At 45.3% G+C, this 18,031-nt stretch overlaps 1 protein-coding gene across 7 annotated transcripts in view; it reads right to left on the bottom strand.

Annotated features, from left to right (window-relative positions):
- The window catches only part of PRIM2 (DNA primase subunit 2), a 608,800-nt gene extending 595,590 nt beyond the window's left edge, over positions 1–13,210 (bottom strand). For 2 of the 7 annotated variants that reach the window (XM_029595679.1, XM_029595678.1), the window contains exons 1-3: positions 12,968–13,210; positions 7,188–7,310; positions 1,962–2,130 (exon numbers count right to left, since the gene is read on the bottom strand). In XM_029595679.1, the coding sequence (XP_029451539.1) occupies positions 1,962–2,130; positions 7,188–7,202 (184 nt within the window). In that variant the 5' untranslated portion in view covers positions 7,203–7,310; positions 12,968–13,210. Of the gene's footprint in view, positions 1–1,961; positions 2,131–7,187; positions 7,311–12,812; positions 12,932–12,967 lie in introns of those variants that run through there. The other 5 variants (XR_003855666.1, XM_029595680.1, XM_029595675.1 and 2 more) reach the window with 5 other exon arrangements.
- Positions 13,211–18,031: the final 4,821 nt, after the last annotated feature.

The following is an 18,031-nucleotide window of genomic DNA, read 5'->3' on the forward strand; positions in this document are numbered from 1 at the left end:
TAACTGCACTAACCACATCCTCTGGCAACAAATTCCAGAGCTTTATTGTGCATTGAGTGAAAAAGAATTTTCTCCGATTAGTCTTAAATGTGCTACTTGCTAACTTCATGGAATGCCCCCTAGTCCTTCTATTATTCTAAAGTGTAAATAACTGAGTCACATCTACTCGTTCAAGACCTCTCATGATCTTAAAGACCTCTATCATATCCCCCCTCAGCCATCTCTTCTCCAAGCTGAACAGCCCTAACCTCTTCAGCCTTTCCTCATAGGGGAGCTGTTCCATCCCCTTTATCATTTTGGTTGCCCTTCTCTGTTCCTTCTCCATCGCAACTATATCTTTTTTGAGATGTGGCAACCAGAATTGTACACAGTATTCAAGGTGTGGTCTCACCTTGAAGCGATATAGAGGCATTATGACATTCTCCGTTCTATTAACCATTCCCTTCCTAATAATTCCCAACATTCTATTTGCTTTTTTGACTGCTGCAGCACACTGAGCCGATGATTTTAAAGTATTATCCACTATGATGCCTAGATCTTTTTCCTGGGTGGTAGCTCCTAATATGGAACCTAACATCGTGTAACTACAGCAAGGGTTATTTTTCCCTATATGCAACACCTTGCACTTGTCCACATTAAATTTCATCTGCCATTTGGATGCCCAATCTTCCACTCTTGCAAGGTCCTCCTGTAATGTATCACAGTCTGCTTGTGATTTAACTACTCTGAATAGTTTTGTATCATCCGCAAATTTGATAACCTCACTCGTCGTATTCCTTTCCAGATCATTTATATATATATTGAAAAACACTGGTCCAAGTACAGATCCCTGAGGCACTCCACTGTTTACCCTTTTCCACTGAGAAATTTGACTATTTAATCCTACTCTCTTTTTCCTGTCTTTCAACCAGTTTGTAATCCACGAAAGGACATCGCCTCCTATCCAATGACATTTTAGTTTTCATAGAAGCCTCTCATGAGGGACTTTGTCAAACGCCTTCTGAAAATCCAAATACACTACATCTACCGGTTCACCTTTATCCACATGTTTATTAACCCCTTCAAAAAAAGGAAGCAGATGTTAGGCAAGACTTCCCTTGGGTAAATCCATGTTGACTGTGTCCCATTAAATCATGTCTTTCTATATGCTCTACGATTTTGATCTTGAGAATAGTTTCCACTATTTTTCCCGGCACTGAAGACAGGCTCACTGGTCTATAGTTACCCGGATCGCTCCTGGAGCCTTTTTTAAATATTGGGGTTACATTGTCCACCCTCCAGTCTTCAGGTACAATGGATGATTTTAATGATAGGTTACAAATTTTAACTAATAGATCAGAAATTTCATTTTTGAGTTCCTTCAGAACCCTAGGATGCACACCATCCAGTCCAGGTGATTTGCTACTCTTTAGTTTGTCAACCTGGCCTACTACATCTTCCAGGTTCACAGAGATTTCGTTCAGTTCGTCTGACTCATCACTCCTGAAAACCATCTCCGGAACTGGTATCTCCCCAACATCCTCATTAGTAAACACGGAGGCAAAGAATTCATTTAGTCTTTCTGCAATGGCCTTATCTTCCCTAAGAGCCCCTTTAAGCCCTCTGTCATCTAATGGTCCAACCGACTCCCTCACAGGTTTCTTGCTTTGGATATATTTTTAAAAGTTTTTGTTATGAGCTTTTGCCTCTATGGCTATCTTCATTTCATTTGATGGATGTTAAACTGTTTATCCCCCTAGAACAGTAGACAGAGCGGGATATACATTTTTTAAATAGACAAAAATGTCAACATCCAGAGCTTAACCGAAGAATTCAAGCATCACTGAAAAGAATTGGACTTACCAAAGACTTGAATGACATGGGCTAAGCATGTCATGTGAAACACATGAGCATGCACACTTCACACAAACCTCTACTTATGAAGCCAAGAGTTTACAAAAGAAACTGATTTAGACACTCACGCTTAAGTCTCTCCACTGCTAACGTTTCAAACTCAACCAGGGAAATGTTTTCAGCAGGTGGCTGTTGATAGAACTGCAGACTATAAGGATACAGCTCCTCTTTCCTGCCTTTTGTCAGCTTTGTGTGCCGCTTCCATGATCTAAACTCCATCTTCTTAAACGAGGTATTCTACAGGGTTAAAAAAAATAAGATTAAATTTATTTCAGTTGTTCTTAACATTGTTTGAGTCACGGGCCCCTTTGAGAATCTGATGAACGTTATGGACCCCCCTTTCCCAGAAAAATGCATGAACACAAAATTGTTGCACCCAGTTTACAGACCCCGTGAAGCCCATCCATGGATCCCAAGTTAGGAACCCCTGATTTATTTAAATCTGTAACCCCTTTTTTCAGGGCCCAATGAAGACAACACAACATACAGATAAATTCATACAGTAAAACTGACTCACTAACATGAGAGGCCAGATTTTCCTTGAGAACAAACACCTTTCAAATTGCTGTTAGCCAACATTAGTAGATGACACTGAAGATAATCATGTTTTCAGGCTGTCACTTTGACTGACGAATGGTTTGTGGGACTCATTCCAATGCGAGGCTTTACACAAAAATTTTGGCTTTCACAACTTAGATTACCTAATGCTGTTTACTGAAGAGATACACAGAAGTCCTTAATTTTCAGAAAGCAGGAACTATCTGGCTTGTGACACATTAGCTTCTCCCTCAGGTATTTAGGGTCTAAACCTTACAGTGTTTTAAAAGCTACATGTAAAAACTTTAAATCTGTTATTCTTATCGAATTTTCTTCACCAAAGACTATTTCAAAACATATATTTTAAAAGTTTTTTTTAATAAAATCAGAAGCCATGTGTACTATGAACACCACTCAACTAGAAAAGGAGCAGGAAAAGCAAGTTTGCTTACCTTAAATGGTGTTTCCGTAGAAAGCAGGATGAATTAGCCATGCTGTCATGGGAACTGTCAATCAGGGCCCAGGAGGCGGAGCTTCCTAAAAGGAAACAGAGCTTTGCTCCGTGCGGCTGCGCGTGAGTTCCCGCGCAGGTAACAAAAATCTCTTCAGTCTATGATTAAGCAGTATAGGAACATATGTAGAAGCTGTCGACTATCCAGGGAGGTGGGTGGGGCAGCATGGCTAATTCATCCTGCTATTTACGGAAACACCGTTTACGGTAAGCAAACTTGCTTTTTCCCCCAGTCGATAGCAGGGCTGAATTAGCCATGCTGTCATGGGAGTCCAAAGCCTCCGATCATGCTTTGTAGGTATCTGGACAGTTCTTTGCATGATCAATGTAGAGTGGAGAAGTCTACTAAGAGATTACTCTAAGGAATGCAGAACTGCCCTTCCCATGTTGGCATCATTGGATGATTGTTGATCTAGGCAGTAATGCGATGTGAATGTGTGAAGAGACAACCAGATGATTGCTTTGCAAATGTCACTTGGCTGTACATTTCCGAGATGAGCTACTGACGTTGCTACCGCTCGTACCTGATGGGCGGTTAGCACAGAAGGAATAGTTAAATCTTGTTTGTTGTAACAGAATTGAATATACTGCATGATCCAGCTAGAGATGGTTCTTTTTGCCACTGGAGTACCCGTTTCTCAGAATGGAAGGAGACAAACAATTGTGATGCTCACGATGGTGAATGTCTCCTTTGCTTGTAGTATGCTAGAGCACATTTGCAGTCCAAGGTGGGTAACAAACGTTCCCTATTATTGTTGTGAGGCTTAGGGAAAAACATTGGCAGTTCAATTGATTGATTTAAATAAAATTGAGATACCATCTTTGGGAGGAACGATGGATGGGTCCTCATTACTACTTTGTGGTGATAAAGTTGAAGATATGGACTATAACGGACCAAGGCCTACAGTTCACTAACGCGACGTGCCAAGGTCACCGCAACGAGAAATACTACTTTCCATGTAAAGTATTTAATATGAGCCGAGTCTGGTGGTTCAAAGGGCGAAAGCTTTAGCTGTTCCAGTATAAGGTTGAGGTTCCATGGTACCGGAGGCTTAGCAATTGGTGGGCGAAGTAAGCCCTTTAGGAATCGAGAGATCAATGGGTGGAACGAAATTGGATGTTCTTGATGTGACCTATGATAGGCAGCTATAGCACAGAGATGAACCCGTACTGATGCAGTTGCTAACCCTGACTTGTATAAACTGTGAAGGCAGTCCAGAAGAGACTCTGGCGAACAATTCAAGGGTTCTATTCCTTTAGATGCGCACCAAGTGGAATACCTTTTGCACTTGAATCCATAATTACGTATAGTGGATGACTTTCTTGAGTGCACAATGACTTCCTGTGCTTCTAAAGATATGCCTTGTTCAGTTAGGAGGAGCCGCTCAGCCTCCATGTCGTCAAGTGAAGGGATGAATGAATCGAGTGCCGAAGAGACCCCACTTCTTGCGTTAAGAGATCTGACCGATCCAGCAATGAGATGGGTTCCGCGATGGAGAGGTCTAGTAAATAAGTGTACCACGGCTGTCGGGACCAAGCCGGGGCTATTAATATCAGCTGTGTTGCATCCTGGATACACTTTTGAATGGTACTGGTGATAAGAGGGATTGGAGGGAACGCATACATTAGTTCCTCTGTCCAAGGGAGTAAGAATGCATCCTGTGCTACCCGATGCTGAGTGGGCCAAACCGAGCAGAACCGAGGAACCTTTGCATTGTTCTCTGTGGCAAAGAGATCTATTAATGGGACTCCCCACTGAGCAAATATGTCAAGAGTCACCTGATTGAGTGTCCATTTGTGGGAGTAGAACACCCTGCTGAGTCTGTCTGCTCGGGTATTGACTACGCCCGGTAAGTAAGTCACTTGCAGATGGATAGAATGATGGTGTGCATGGTCGAAGATGAGCAGCGTCTCTCTGCAAAGGGATCATGAACCTGACCCTCCTTGCTTGTTTATGTAGAACACTGCAACTTGGTTGTCTGTGTATACCATCACCCGATGTCCCTGCAACTGCGGAAGAAAGGCCTGTATGGCATTTCGAATCGCTCTGAATTCCAACAGATTGATTTGTAGATTTTGATAGTGTTGGGACAATAGTCCCTGTGTCTCCAGGTAATCCAAGTGCGCCCCCCATCCCTTTCGAGAGGCATCCATGGTGAGTACTATGTTGTGTGGGGGAGTGCTGAATAAGGCACCCTTGTTTAGCGTAGTCTTGCTGAGCCACCAAGATATGTCGGTTGTCATTGCTGTGGTAAGGGTCAGTTTCTGAGTTAAGGGTTGTGAGTGTTGCTTCCACTGACGTTTCAACCCCCATTGCAGTTGTCACATATGTAATTGTGTGTTGGGAACCGTGAAGATAGCCACTGCCATGTGTCCCAGTACTGCTAGTATCTGTCGTGCGGAAGGATGCTGCATCAATCTGAGAGCACACAGCAGTCTGCATTTCCAATCATCTGTCCTCTGGCAGAAAAGCTTGGTTGCGAGTGGTATCCAGTTGTGCTCCTATGAACTGCAGGATTTGAGTAGGGTCAAGGTCATAGCTGATGACCAGCCCCAGTTCGTCTAAGCATTGGATTAATTGTTGCTGCAGAAGCATGGACGGGTTCGATGCCACTAGAAGCCAGTCGTCGAGCAATGGGAACAACTTCATACCTTTCTGTCGGAGGAAGGCCACCACCACTGCCATACACTTCATGAAAACTCTGGGGGCTGCAGATAGGCCGAATGGAAGAACCACATACTGGTAATGACTGCCCTGGAATCGAAAAGATAGGTAACGCCACGAAGATGGGTGTATCAGGATGTGTGTATATGCGCCCTTCAGGTCTATGGAGCACATAGACCTGTGTAGTTGTAGTAGAGGCAGTATAGTCTAAGGATACCATCTTGAACTTTTCCCTCACCAAGTATTGTTCAACTCTCGGAGATCTAGGATTGGGCAAAGACCTCCCGATTTCTTGGGAATGATGAAATATGGTGAATAAAAACCCTTGTTTTGGGCTGAGAGAGGAATGGATCTGATGGCTCCCTGCTGTTGTAGCGATTGTATTTCCGTCGCTAACTGAGACTGATGAGTCCTGCAGGCTGCTGTTTGCAGATGTGGGGGTAGTTGTAAAAATGGGAGTTGTTAACCGTTTTCCACAATGTCTAGTACCCAACGATCAGATGTTATGGCAGTCCATGCCGCTATTCGTGATGTGATTCTACCTGGCGGCAACACAGGTGGTGGTGGCGGCGGCAATTGAATACTTAAAAAGATTGTGATGGGGAGAAAGGGTGGAGTGAGTGCCGGTGAGACCTTGTTTCCTGCAGCTCGTACGAGTTTTGGCGTTGGAGGTGAGGACCCGGTCCTGAGGGCGAACCCGGAAGTGACGTCACTGGGAGGCGTCCCGTAGGACAGATAAAAGCAAGCACTCTGCGGTGCGCAGCCACCGGTGCGCCCCTTCTAAAGAAAATACTATGGGCAGAAAACACAAGTCAAAAAATTATACTTCGTCTCCTATGTTTCCACAGTCAAAAAAGATTGGACCAATGGACTCCCACATAACAAGAATGAGGGAGTCCATTCAGGGGGGCTGGCAGATGTGAACTCCTCTTTAGGAGTACCTTTGACCCCCATGTCCAAACAACATTCTCCCCTAAATCCTACTATGGAAGGTGCATTGGTTGAAGGTAATGTTATTGCTTCCCATGTGGATGGTAACCACACTATGACAAGAGTGGTTGACAACACTGGGGGCAATATACAAATAGGTGCAAATAACATAGGAAGTGAGAATATTATGAGAAAAAATATGGTTCCATGACCATCAGTCCTTGATTTAGGAAGTATAATTGAAGAAAATCAGTCTGAACCTGAAAATGTATCAATGTTAGACTTGTGGAGGTTAGTAATGAATATAGACAAGAAATTGTCAGGCATTGTTTCTAAAGTTTATACGTATTCAGTAGAGACAAGGGAGAAATTAGTGGACCTAGATGATAGAACTGATAAAGTGGAGCAGGCTTTGGCAAGTTTAAATCCTATGGTTAAAAATATGCAAGCAACCAATATATCCTTCATAAAAGATAACTTGGTATTACATACTAGAATGGAATTAATAGAAAATGAGAAGAGATCTCATAATCTACGAATATTAAATTTTCCAATATCAAGATTGATGTCGAATTTTCAAGAAGTATGTAATTGAAATTCTTTCTTACGAAAATCAGAATATTCCAGTGATTTCTAAAATGTATTATTTACCCCAAAGAAAAACATCTCAAGTTGTTGTAGGAGGTGTTGACACTAGGGAGTCCTGGAGTGTCAACTTTCCTAGAGGATTCATTGGATAACATAGCATCTCGAGCTACCTTGCTGGTTACCTTTCTGTTAAAAAAAAAAAAAAAAAAAAAAAGATAAGCATTTATTTTTTAGTAAATATTTTCAAAATAAAACCTTTGATTTTTTGCGGTCAAAAAGTTCAGGTTTTCCCTGATGTATCTCCGGCCACACAAGCAAAGCGGAAACAATTTTTGTCTTTAAAGCAAGCAGTCTTGGATATAGGTGCTACATATTTTTTAAAATTTCTGTAAAAATGTCAAATTATTTACGAAACAAATACATTTATTTTCTTTGATCCTTCACAACTTCAGCGTTTCATAAGGGATAAAACTCAATTCTTAGGTAGGGCATAGGAGTTGGTTGTAATGATAAAATGACAATGCACTCAAGTCTTTCTTTTCTCTTTCTCCCCTAGATGTGGGCTAGATCAGATGTGTCCTTTTTATTTTTTGTTGTTCTAGTGGTTATGTTATATTTGAAATATCTGTATACATGATTATATCATTTTGTTATAATTGTTATAATTAATTTAAAAAAAAAAAAAAAAAAAGATTGTGATGGCTTGGCTGGGACAGATGGTTGCTGTCCTGTGCCGCATTGAGACCTAGCATGACCTCTTTGCGATTGCGGTTGCTGCGGTCTGGTGCGGTTGCTGGCAGGAAGGAGTCCGGTAAGATGCGTAGGATCTGTAGGGACATCAAGAAAAAGACTGCCTACATCCTGGTGTAAAATAACGCCTCTGTGCCGGATACGATGACGGAGTCGCCAAAGACTAGACCGCAACAGCCTGCTCCTTTAGATTCACTACTGTCTCTTGGAACTTGTCTCCGAAAAGGTTTTCCCCCCTACACGGGAGGTTCGCTAGCTTACTGTGCACGTCCTCTCTGATGGCATGGAGCTGTCCGGCGAGCCGCAATTGCTGTTGCTCTGGAGGAGGTCTCAAAAGCCTCATAGACCGTCCGAAGCAAATGCCGAATGCCTTCTTCACTATCTAGAAGGGGCTGCGAAGTTGATTGTGTTGAGAGTTCTGAGGTGAAAAGCATGCCCTTAACTGCCTGCACGCACTCAGATATTGCAGGATGTAAAATTGATGCTGATGGATGCGAGCAGACAGCATTGTTGACTGGAAGGTTTTACATGCAAATTCATCCAAACAGCGATTCTCTCTACCTGGTGGGGTCGACACGGGCAACTTCGATTTCTTAGCCCGTTGCATGGCAGACTCCACCACGATGGAATTGTGGGGAAGCTGTGGTTGTGTACAATAAGGTGACTGTTGCATGCGGAACTGTAAATCTGCCTTACGAGACGGTGGCACTGTGGTGAGGGGTGTCTCCCACGACTTTTCCAAGACCACATCAAGAACTGCATGCGATGGTAAAGACGTTGGTTCAGCCGGCAGATCAAAGATCTTGAGGAGTCCTAGCGTTTCTGATCTTGGATCGGGTACCTTTTGAACATCCAATTGCAGGATGGAGCCCACCTTTTCTAAAAATTTCAGGTAGGATAAATACTCCGGAGGGGAGTACGATTCAGGAGGATCATCTGGTGGGTCAGAAGGATACCCCGTGGACGTGTCTGGTGACGTCTGAGGGGACTAGAATTTTACAGGAGAAGGTAGGAGCAGTATTGGTGGTTGCAGGCTTGGTGGAGGGGTTCTTGTCAGGGGTTCTGGTGTTGGCTCCCTCAATGTCGTCGCAGAGTGTGGTAAATTTGTGGTCAGGGATGGAGGGAAGAGCAAAAGCGGACTGCAAGAAGTCAAAGAACCCCGAGAGTGCTTCAGATAAGTGTGAAAAGGCCTGCTGTGCCTGAGGCGGCATTTGAGACTTCGACTGCCCTCATTGATGAGGTGGGGATATAGCTGCTGCTAAGATCTCTTACCTTTTCTTTCCCACTTGTTGTGGTTGTGGAATCAAGTCTGCAGTCAATCTCCTCTTTTAGCAAGAGGCTCCTGTAAGCTCTGGTCTTGCTCACAGTGTGATGGCCTCGAGGACAGGTTGGAGTGAGCTTGATGAGGAAGAGGACGACCGAGACGGTACATCAATACATTCTTCCTCTGATGTTGACACGTCATGTGTAAGCTGTCCCTTTGACAAAGTGGATGGACGTGATGATTGAGGACTTGAAATGGGCGAGTGTTGCTGCATGGATGCCCTCGAGTGTTTCTCGTGCCGGTCCTGAGACCTGGGTTTACGGTGTTCTTTTGGGAGATTGGTCCCAATCTCCGCTAACTTTGTCGGCACCTCTCCTCCCAATTTGGAAGTGAAATGTGATGAACCCCCTTTTGTATGAGTCAACTTCGACGCTTCTTGCATCGATGGTAGTGCTTTGAATCCCTTTTTCGCATCTTGCGTCGATTCCCGCGACGTCCAAACCATCTGCGTCGATCGAAGCATCGTGTCATTTGCCGAACGTCCTCCGTGCGTCGGCTTCTGGGTCACACTCTGAACGTGCGTCATCTTCTGCACCACAGTAGAAATTTGCGTTGAGACTTGCGCCGTGTGTGCGCCATGCTTCGGTTTCTTCGTGGTGTCGACGCAATGCGATGGCTGTGCCATCTTCGACACAGGCCTTGTGTTACTCGGTGCGGACAGAGCATGCTTCGGCATATCAGTTGCTCAGGTCAACTCAGACGCTGTCGGCCGACTATGTGTCTTCGCCGATAGGTTCCAATGGTGTTTTGGATGAGTCTTATGGGTTTCTCTGCCCCTGATGGTCTCTTTAGGCCTGGCCTGCCCTGCCCTCCAGTCCTGGAAGGGAGTGGCTCCATGGACACAGCTCTTCTTACCTTCGGGCCTATTGACTTTACCGGCCCCGGGTAAGAATGTGCCTCCTAAGGTGACATTCTATCTTTAAACTGAAAAACTTTTTATGAGGAGTGTGAAGTTCCGCGTGTGGAAAGAAACAGACTGAAGAGATTTCTGTTTCCTGCGCAGGATCTCACGCGCAGCCGCACAGACCAAAGCTCCGTTTCCTTCTTAGGAAGCTCCGCCTCCCAAGCCCTGATTGACAGTTCCCATGACAGCATGGCTAATTCAGCCCCATCGACGGGAAAATTAAGATCAGATTAGGATGTAAAACCTTGACAACACTAATCGTTTTTTTTCCACCTAGTGGGGTTAAACAGATAGTAATCAGAAGCTGGATCAAAATGATTCAAAACACTATCAGAATAAGCCCCACCCCATCATCTCGCCATTGATAGCCATCTCTATGTAGGACACTTATTTATTTTCCTCTCACATCAGAATAAAGCCACCAGGAATCAAAAATTAAAATTAATAAAAGAACTGCAGTCTGCAAAATTAAGATGATTAAAATGACGGTACCTAATGTACTAAGCTATAACAGATTTATACAAATGGAAATCTCTGAAGGGAAAAAAAAAAAGATCATTTGTATCAGTACCTAAGCAAAACAAGGGCTAAGACATAGAAGCCATTACCAGGGCCAGTGTTTCCCGACCAGAGCGTCATAGTACAGTGATGTGCCTTCAGACCAAATCAGATGTGCCATGAAAAGTCAACACTGCCTGATGCTAAGATCCAGGCTAGCACTTGGGCTCAGCTCTCAGCAACAAGAGACATGAGCAGTGGTCCTTAAACATGCAGGAACACCTTTCTGAGAATATTCGTAATCATGCACACTTCTTCCCAACTAAAGCATGACCCCTGGAGTGTGGTAATTAATGGGAAGCATGTACGGCATAGATAGCCAGACCCCGCTTTGTGTGGCACACACAGTGCATCCAGTACTCCCTCATCTTTCCCTTTTTAGTCCTTCCAGCCTCTGCCTTATTCCCAGGCTGAGTGAGATAGAGGAGCACATCTTGACTGGATCACTCATTCTGAATGTTGGCAGAAGGAGCAGCAGCAACAGTGGAGGAGCTCCAGTAGTCAGATGCAGTAGCCAAGGTAACTGAGCCAGCTGCCCACATCATATGATTTCTCCCTTCTAATAATATTTATCATATTTAGAGTACTACTGGATGCATTCGGTACTATACAATGGTGATAAGTATTCAAGTATGATAAATCCCTGCCCCAAAGAAAGGGAAGTATAATCTTTACTAGTTTTTAGGAGCTATGTATTAAAATATATATTGGACAAACTTCTTTGTTGATCTTTATTTCCATGCATTTGTGACCAGACCCTCCAGTCTGTCATTATATGTCCCTAGGTTCCAGTCTAGATGTACTATTAATGAGCCATCCCTTCTCCATCAGTCCTTTCTATTGGAGGACTGCAGTTGAAGGATCAACCCTATTTAACTTTGCCATTTTGTCATCAAGGGTGTGGCTAATGGTTAGTTTTGGTTAGACATAGAGCAAGAAAATTTGATTTCTCCCTCATCAGGCTTTTGCTTTTTGAAGAGGACCTCCACGGTGCACTCTCTGCTATCAGTTGCAGTAAGAGACTTTTTGTCAGACCCTTTTGGGACTCCTGAGCCCATTCACTCCCTGAATGTGGCAAGCACCTGTGATAGGCCTGGAAGCGCAAGATGTTTGATGGCCCGAAGATAAATATTTTTGAAAAGGGACTATATTTAAACTTTGCTCCTTTGGGGAAGGTCATCTTCTCTGGCTGGTCAGAGGACAAGGGATGAATAACAATGAACCCATTCACCCCTTGAATGTGGCAAGCACCTGTAGTAGTAACACAACAGTCGAAGATTTTGGATTAAGTAAATATTAATATCGTTTGTTGTGAGGAGGTTTTTTTAGCCACCCCTTCTCGCTGGGAGCAGGCTTGTATAGCAGGATCTCTATCCTTAAGACTTTCCTTCATGAGGAGTCACCAGTCTTAAACAACTAAAGCGATGAAGTAAGCCCTGGAGATTCCCATCCGGATCTCCACCTATATGGGACCAGGACATAGGGCTGGCTGTTCAGGAACGAGCTGGAGACTCAGGTAGGTCCATTTTTTCTGTTTTTTGAGGGAACCTTACCAACAGGATTCCCTGTTAGGCTGCTGGGAAAGCTTTTGTGCATTTAAATATCACCATGGGAAGCTCTACCCAGATTGCTGAAGTAAAGCACACCCACTCAAGAGACACACTCCTATCTGTACTAAATTCAGATGTAATAGCATATAAAATGGGACTTTGATTTAAGCTTTTAACAAATCAGTAAACTTATAATTTAACACCCAGTGCCCTGTCCTGCCTGGTTTGTGCCAGCATCTCTTCCATTGGGATGCTGCAGCTGTCAATACACACAGGGAATAACACTCCACTGCCCGGGCTATAAGCGAGAGCTCCCAGCCCCATAAAAAGAATCCACCTTTGGGTCAGGGAGTACAAACTACTGGAGGAGCGCTAGCTGGAGCAGTCCATGAAAAATAATAAATACGTTTGTGCGTGCTTGGAATTAAACACCCCACTAAGAGTTACCCATTCAAATACTAACACTGCTTTTCCCAAATTGTATCAGGTTGTATGTGATCTCTTTTATAGGGGCAGCGCAGGTAGTATCCCAAGAAAAGAGCTGATACTTCTTATCTTTGCATAGTGCTTAAGATGGGCCAAGAACATTGATCACAACTTACACGAAGGGCACCCTTCACTACGAACTCCTCACTGCCCACTCTGAAGGAAGATGTCACCGTGAGAGTTGAGCATCAATACGGGAACAGGGGAAGAATAATAAGTACTTGTCCCTTCACCACCCCTGCCCTTGCATTCAACGGCGACATTCGCTTACCGCAGCTCCCACCGACAACAACCACTACAGGTCAGAGAGGACAATAACAGCAGCTGTTCGAAACTACCCCGCCGCTGCCGGGTTTATTCAAAGGGAGACCGAACACTGTCGCATCACGCTGACGTCACGCAAGCTGCCTTCCTCCGGCAGCAGTAGCGGGCCGCCCACCAGCGGCGCGATTGGGCCAGCAAACTGGCAGAGATTGAAACGTCATCAAAGTGGACTGACACCTGAGAACGAAAAAGGATTCCTCTGGTTTGGGCGCGGAATCCCTACCGGTTTGGGGGCGGAGCTAGTGCGAAAGTGATGTTGGAGGCAGGCCAGTCCCGCCCAATCAGGATTACCAAGGGGGAGGTTTTCCCGCCAAATTTAACTTTTTTTTTTTTTTTTCCCCCTCTCCCCTTATTGCAGCTTTCTCCCTCGCGGCTGTGGGGGGAGTATTGTGTACAGCTGTACGCGCGTGTATGGGTACATAACGATGCTTAATAAACTGGCTGCAGCTGAAAGCTTGCTAGAAATTACCACCACGCCCGCTCCAGCAGTGTGCGTGCTTTTTGCAAAGAGCCCCCGCCCCCCACCGGTGTTGTTGCTGCTGCTTACCGGCAGTTTGGTTTTACAGATTATAAATTTTGTATCCGGAAGATTTTTAGAGGATAGGTAACAGAGATTCATACATCATTCTCTTTCAAATACTGTAATCTTTGGGGGTAGACAATATAGTGATACACTTTGCACATTTTGACTGCATTTATTTTTACGATTCAACAAACCAAGGTCTGTTTGCAACCATCTAATCTTTACTGTCAAATCAGGATATCCTGCAGGAAGCAAGGGAGTATCGGGGATGGGGTGGAGATGGAAGGGGGAAAATTGGGATAGTTGGAGAAGGAAAGAAGACAGTTCTCCATCTCACCTCCATCCCCTCTTTTTCTTATCCTCCCTTGCAAAACCCCTTTGATCTTACTCTTTCACTTCTCCCTCACATGAACCCATCACTCTTCCTGATTCACTCCACACCCCATGAACTCTTCACTCATCCTGGTTCACTTCTGCCCTGACCCATATCTGTCACCCTCCCCACACCACCATCCCCATTTCACTCCATCCCTCCCTCTCCCTACAATCCAGTTTACTCTCTCCCTCCTATGCCCCTTTCTCAGTTCCCTCTGTCCCTCCCCACGCCCCCGGTGATTGGTTCACTCCCTTCCTTACCCCCAGTCTGTAGCTGTTGAATGTACTCTGGGAGAAGGGCGTCTGGTCTCCCATGGGAGAATGGTCCCAGTCTCTTTCGTAGCAGAGGCCACTTGATGATCTGCTGCCTTTAGAGGTCGTGGTGGCGACCTGTCTGATATGTTCAAAGAGACCACCAAATGCGTCGATGACTTCCGATGGTGTGTGCCTTCGGTGCTTTCCGTGGCTTTTTGCTTCGAGCCTGCTTCAATTAGGGGGTGATGCTTCGATGGTGAGTCGTGCGTCAAAGAGTACGTCTTCTTTGTGCTGTGAGTCAATGTATGCGTCGGTTGCTCGGCATGCCTCGGTCTTGCGCCGTGCGTCGATGGAGGTGCATTGTGCGTCGACCGTTGGTTTGGGTCGGCGTCATGTTCCTGTCCTGTGTCGTAGATTTCTTTAGCAGCGCAAGCATCAACGGTATCTGCATTGATGCAACTGGTCTAGACCCCGACGCATCCGACACACCTGAATGTCCGAGGCTCCGCGGTCGCTTAAGTTTCTCATGCCTGTGCTTGGGATGTTTTTGGGAGCTTCTGCTCGACCCCGATAGATCCCGATGGGGTGTTTGTGGTGTCCTGTGGGAGTCTTGACCCTTACGGATTCTCCCTTCGTCGACTCCAGACCTAGAGGATGGGACATCCACGGACGAAGCTCGTCTTATCTTCGGGCCCGAAGGCTTCGAAGGGCCTGGGGAAGAGTGCAACTCAGATGGCGTAGCTGAAGCGCCCACATCGCGAAGTTGCTCCAGTTTTTGTGCTCTTTGTCTCTTGGCCCTGGGCGACATGCAGCCACAGTGCTCGCAGTCGCATTGATTGTGGTCAGGGCCCAGGCATCTGTAGCATCGATCATGTCCATCGGTGATGGACATGATCTTTCCGCATTTCCAAGGCTTAAAGCCCGATGGCCTCAGGGCCGATTTTTTCGACATTTTTTTTTTTACAATTAGTAAACTTATTGTGAGGAGAAGAGAAGCTCCGCGTGCATTCCCGCGCGTGGAAAGAAACAGACTGAGGAGAGATCTCTTTCCTGCGCGGGAACTCACGCGCAGCCGCACAGAGCAAACTCTATTTCTCTTTGGAAGCTCCGCCTCCCGGGCCTGATAGACAGTTCCCATGACAGCATGGCTAATTCAGCCCTGCTTATCAACGGGAAAGGTGATAGTAGCATGTAAGATTTTCCAACATCAGGGCTTAATTTGTGGGGGAACGGGGTAGAACGCAATTCCAGTACTTATTTTCAGCTTAAGAGCAGTGAGTAGGGTATTCTACTCCAGCCCTGGGCTGAGCCTAACACACACAGAGAAGTGAACAGCCACTCTGCTCCCTAATCCAGTTCCTCCTCTCTTGCTCCCCCTTACCCCCACTTCTCCTGTATTGCAGGGAACAGAAGGGAAGGGGTAATACTGAAGCAAACACTACAGATTCAAAGAACAAACATACATAAAAGGTTTGAATTAGCACAAGTTTGAAAGCTGTGAGCAGTAATGTGAAATCACTACTTATATGATAATTTCCTTTCCTCCAATGAGGCCAGGTTAATCCACGACCAGAGGGTTATGCACCTCTACCAGCAGATGGAGACGGAGCAAAGCTGACGTCATGGTATATAAACTCCTGCACGGACATCAGCCCACCAGTATTCTCTGCAAAAGCCAACTGTGAACAAACTAACAACACTTGATTATAACTTTAATAGACAACCTCTCAAGTACTCAGTCAACAGGAAACACTGAGCTCAAAGAGGGTAACATGACTAATCTAGGGACTAAAACTGACATTTATCAGTTATCCCCAGTCATGCAGCCACTCAGGAGGACCATAGAGCCATAAACCGGCAACCAAGGGCAGGAAGGTGGATTAACCTGTCTTCACTAGAGAAAAGGAAATTATCAGGTAAGCAGAAATTTCTCATTTCTCAGTATTCAGTAATCCACAACCAGTGGGATGTACCAAAGCTACTCCTGAATAGAGTGGGAGGCTGCCCGTTGTCCAACCAACACCATATGCACAGAGGTTGCATCCTCCCAGGTCTGCACATCCAGGTGGTAATACTTGGAAAAAAGTGTGCAAGAAGGAGCACATTGCAGCTCTGCAAAACTCAACAGGAGATAACAATCGAAGCTCCACGCTCCACCCATGACACTGCATGAGCTCTAGTGGAATGAGCCCTAAATTATCTATGTAACAGCTACTTAGCATCCATATATGTGGCCGTGATAACCTCCTTAGCCCAACGGGCTAATGTAGCCTGTGACACTGACTCACTCTATTTACCTCCACTGTGGAGAACAAACAGGCAGTCAGTCTTCCTGAGTTTTAATAACCTCCAATACCAAATCAGATGCCTCTTGACTTCCAAGAATGAATATCATCCGCAACGGATAATATTCATCCACATCTCTCTCCCTGACCAGCATTTGCAGGGAAATCGATTGGGTCAAATGAAAATCCAAGGCAACTTTCAGTAAAAATGGACAGAACAGTTGAAAGTTGGACCACTCCTGGAGTCACCCGCAGGAACGGTTCCCGGCAGGAAAGAGCCCGCAGCTCGGACCAGACATGTGGAACAATTCACCACTAGAAACACCATCTTCAAGAATTTAACCTCAAGGAGTGGATAAAAAGTGGAAATTTGCCAAAATTCTAGAACCAGATTAAGGCTTCATGAGGGCACCGGCAACTGCAAGGGAAGACAAAGAAGCTTCCCCTCCTCCAAAACCGGGCCACATCCGGATGGGCTGACAAGGATTCACAATTCATCTGACCCTTGAAAACAAGCAAGAACTGTCACCTGCACCTTCAAGAATTTAAAGGACAAGCTCTTACGTGACCCATTCTGTGAGAATTCCAAAATGAGCGGGATCTTAACAGAACAAGGAAATACGCCTCGTTCCTCACACCAATCCTCAAAACTTCTCCAAACCCGAATGTAATCTAAAAAGGGGGGAGAACTTTTATGCGTGAAGCAAGGTGAAAATCACAGCAGTGGAAATTCCACACTTCAGCAACCTTGACCTTTCAAGGACCATACCGAATGACAAAATTGAGACTGACCTACACGAAGAATAGGTCCCTGTCGTAGCAGATCCCTGTGGACTGGTAACTGGAAAAGAGAGTCTGCCAGGAGCCTCCATACATCTGCATACCACAGCCTCCTAGGCCAATCTGTAACCACCAGAAGCACAAGTCTTGTGTGTCCTTCACTCTTCCAAATCACCCTGCCTGACATGGACAGGGGAAAAAGCATACTGAAGCTTGATTTCCAGCCACTTCTGTTTGAGAGCGTTGATGCGTAATGACTGCAGATATCCCCTGTGACTGAAAAAAGGGAGGAACCCTTCACATTGAGCAGTGTCTCAAGCAAGTCTATAAATGTTAGGTCCCAGCAGCCCACTATGAGCTGGAATGCTATATCAGACAATTCCCATTCTCCTGGATCCAGATTCTGTCTGCTGAAAAAATTGGCTCTTACATTCTTTTCCCACAATGTGGGAGGCAGAGATTTCCTGAAGATGTACTTCCACCCATTCCAAGAGCTGGGCTATTTTCTGCAACACCTGCTGGCTCTTGTTGCCCTCCTAGTGATTGATGTAAACTACTGTCGTTGCAGTGCCTGACATTACTCGGAGCACTTAACCCTGCCGGCATTCAACGAACCGCAAGCATGCCAACTGAATGGCACATGCTTCCAGATGATTGATTGCTCCAGAGAGACTCCTCTGCAGTCCAGCTCCCCTTGTGCCATCAACTCTTGACAGTGAGACTCCCAACCCCTGAGGCTCACATCCATTGTGAGTACTAGTCAATCCGGTGTTTGTAGGGAAATGACCTTCCT

Source organism: Rhinatrema bivittatum, chromosome 3, assembly GCF_901001135.1.
Source record: "Rhinatrema bivittatum chromosome 3, aRhiBiv1.1, whole genome shotgun sequence".
In the NCBI taxonomy this organism is placed as follows: domain Eukaryota; kingdom Metazoa; phylum Chordata; class Amphibia; order Gymnophiona; family Rhinatrematidae; genus Rhinatrema; species Rhinatrema bivittatum.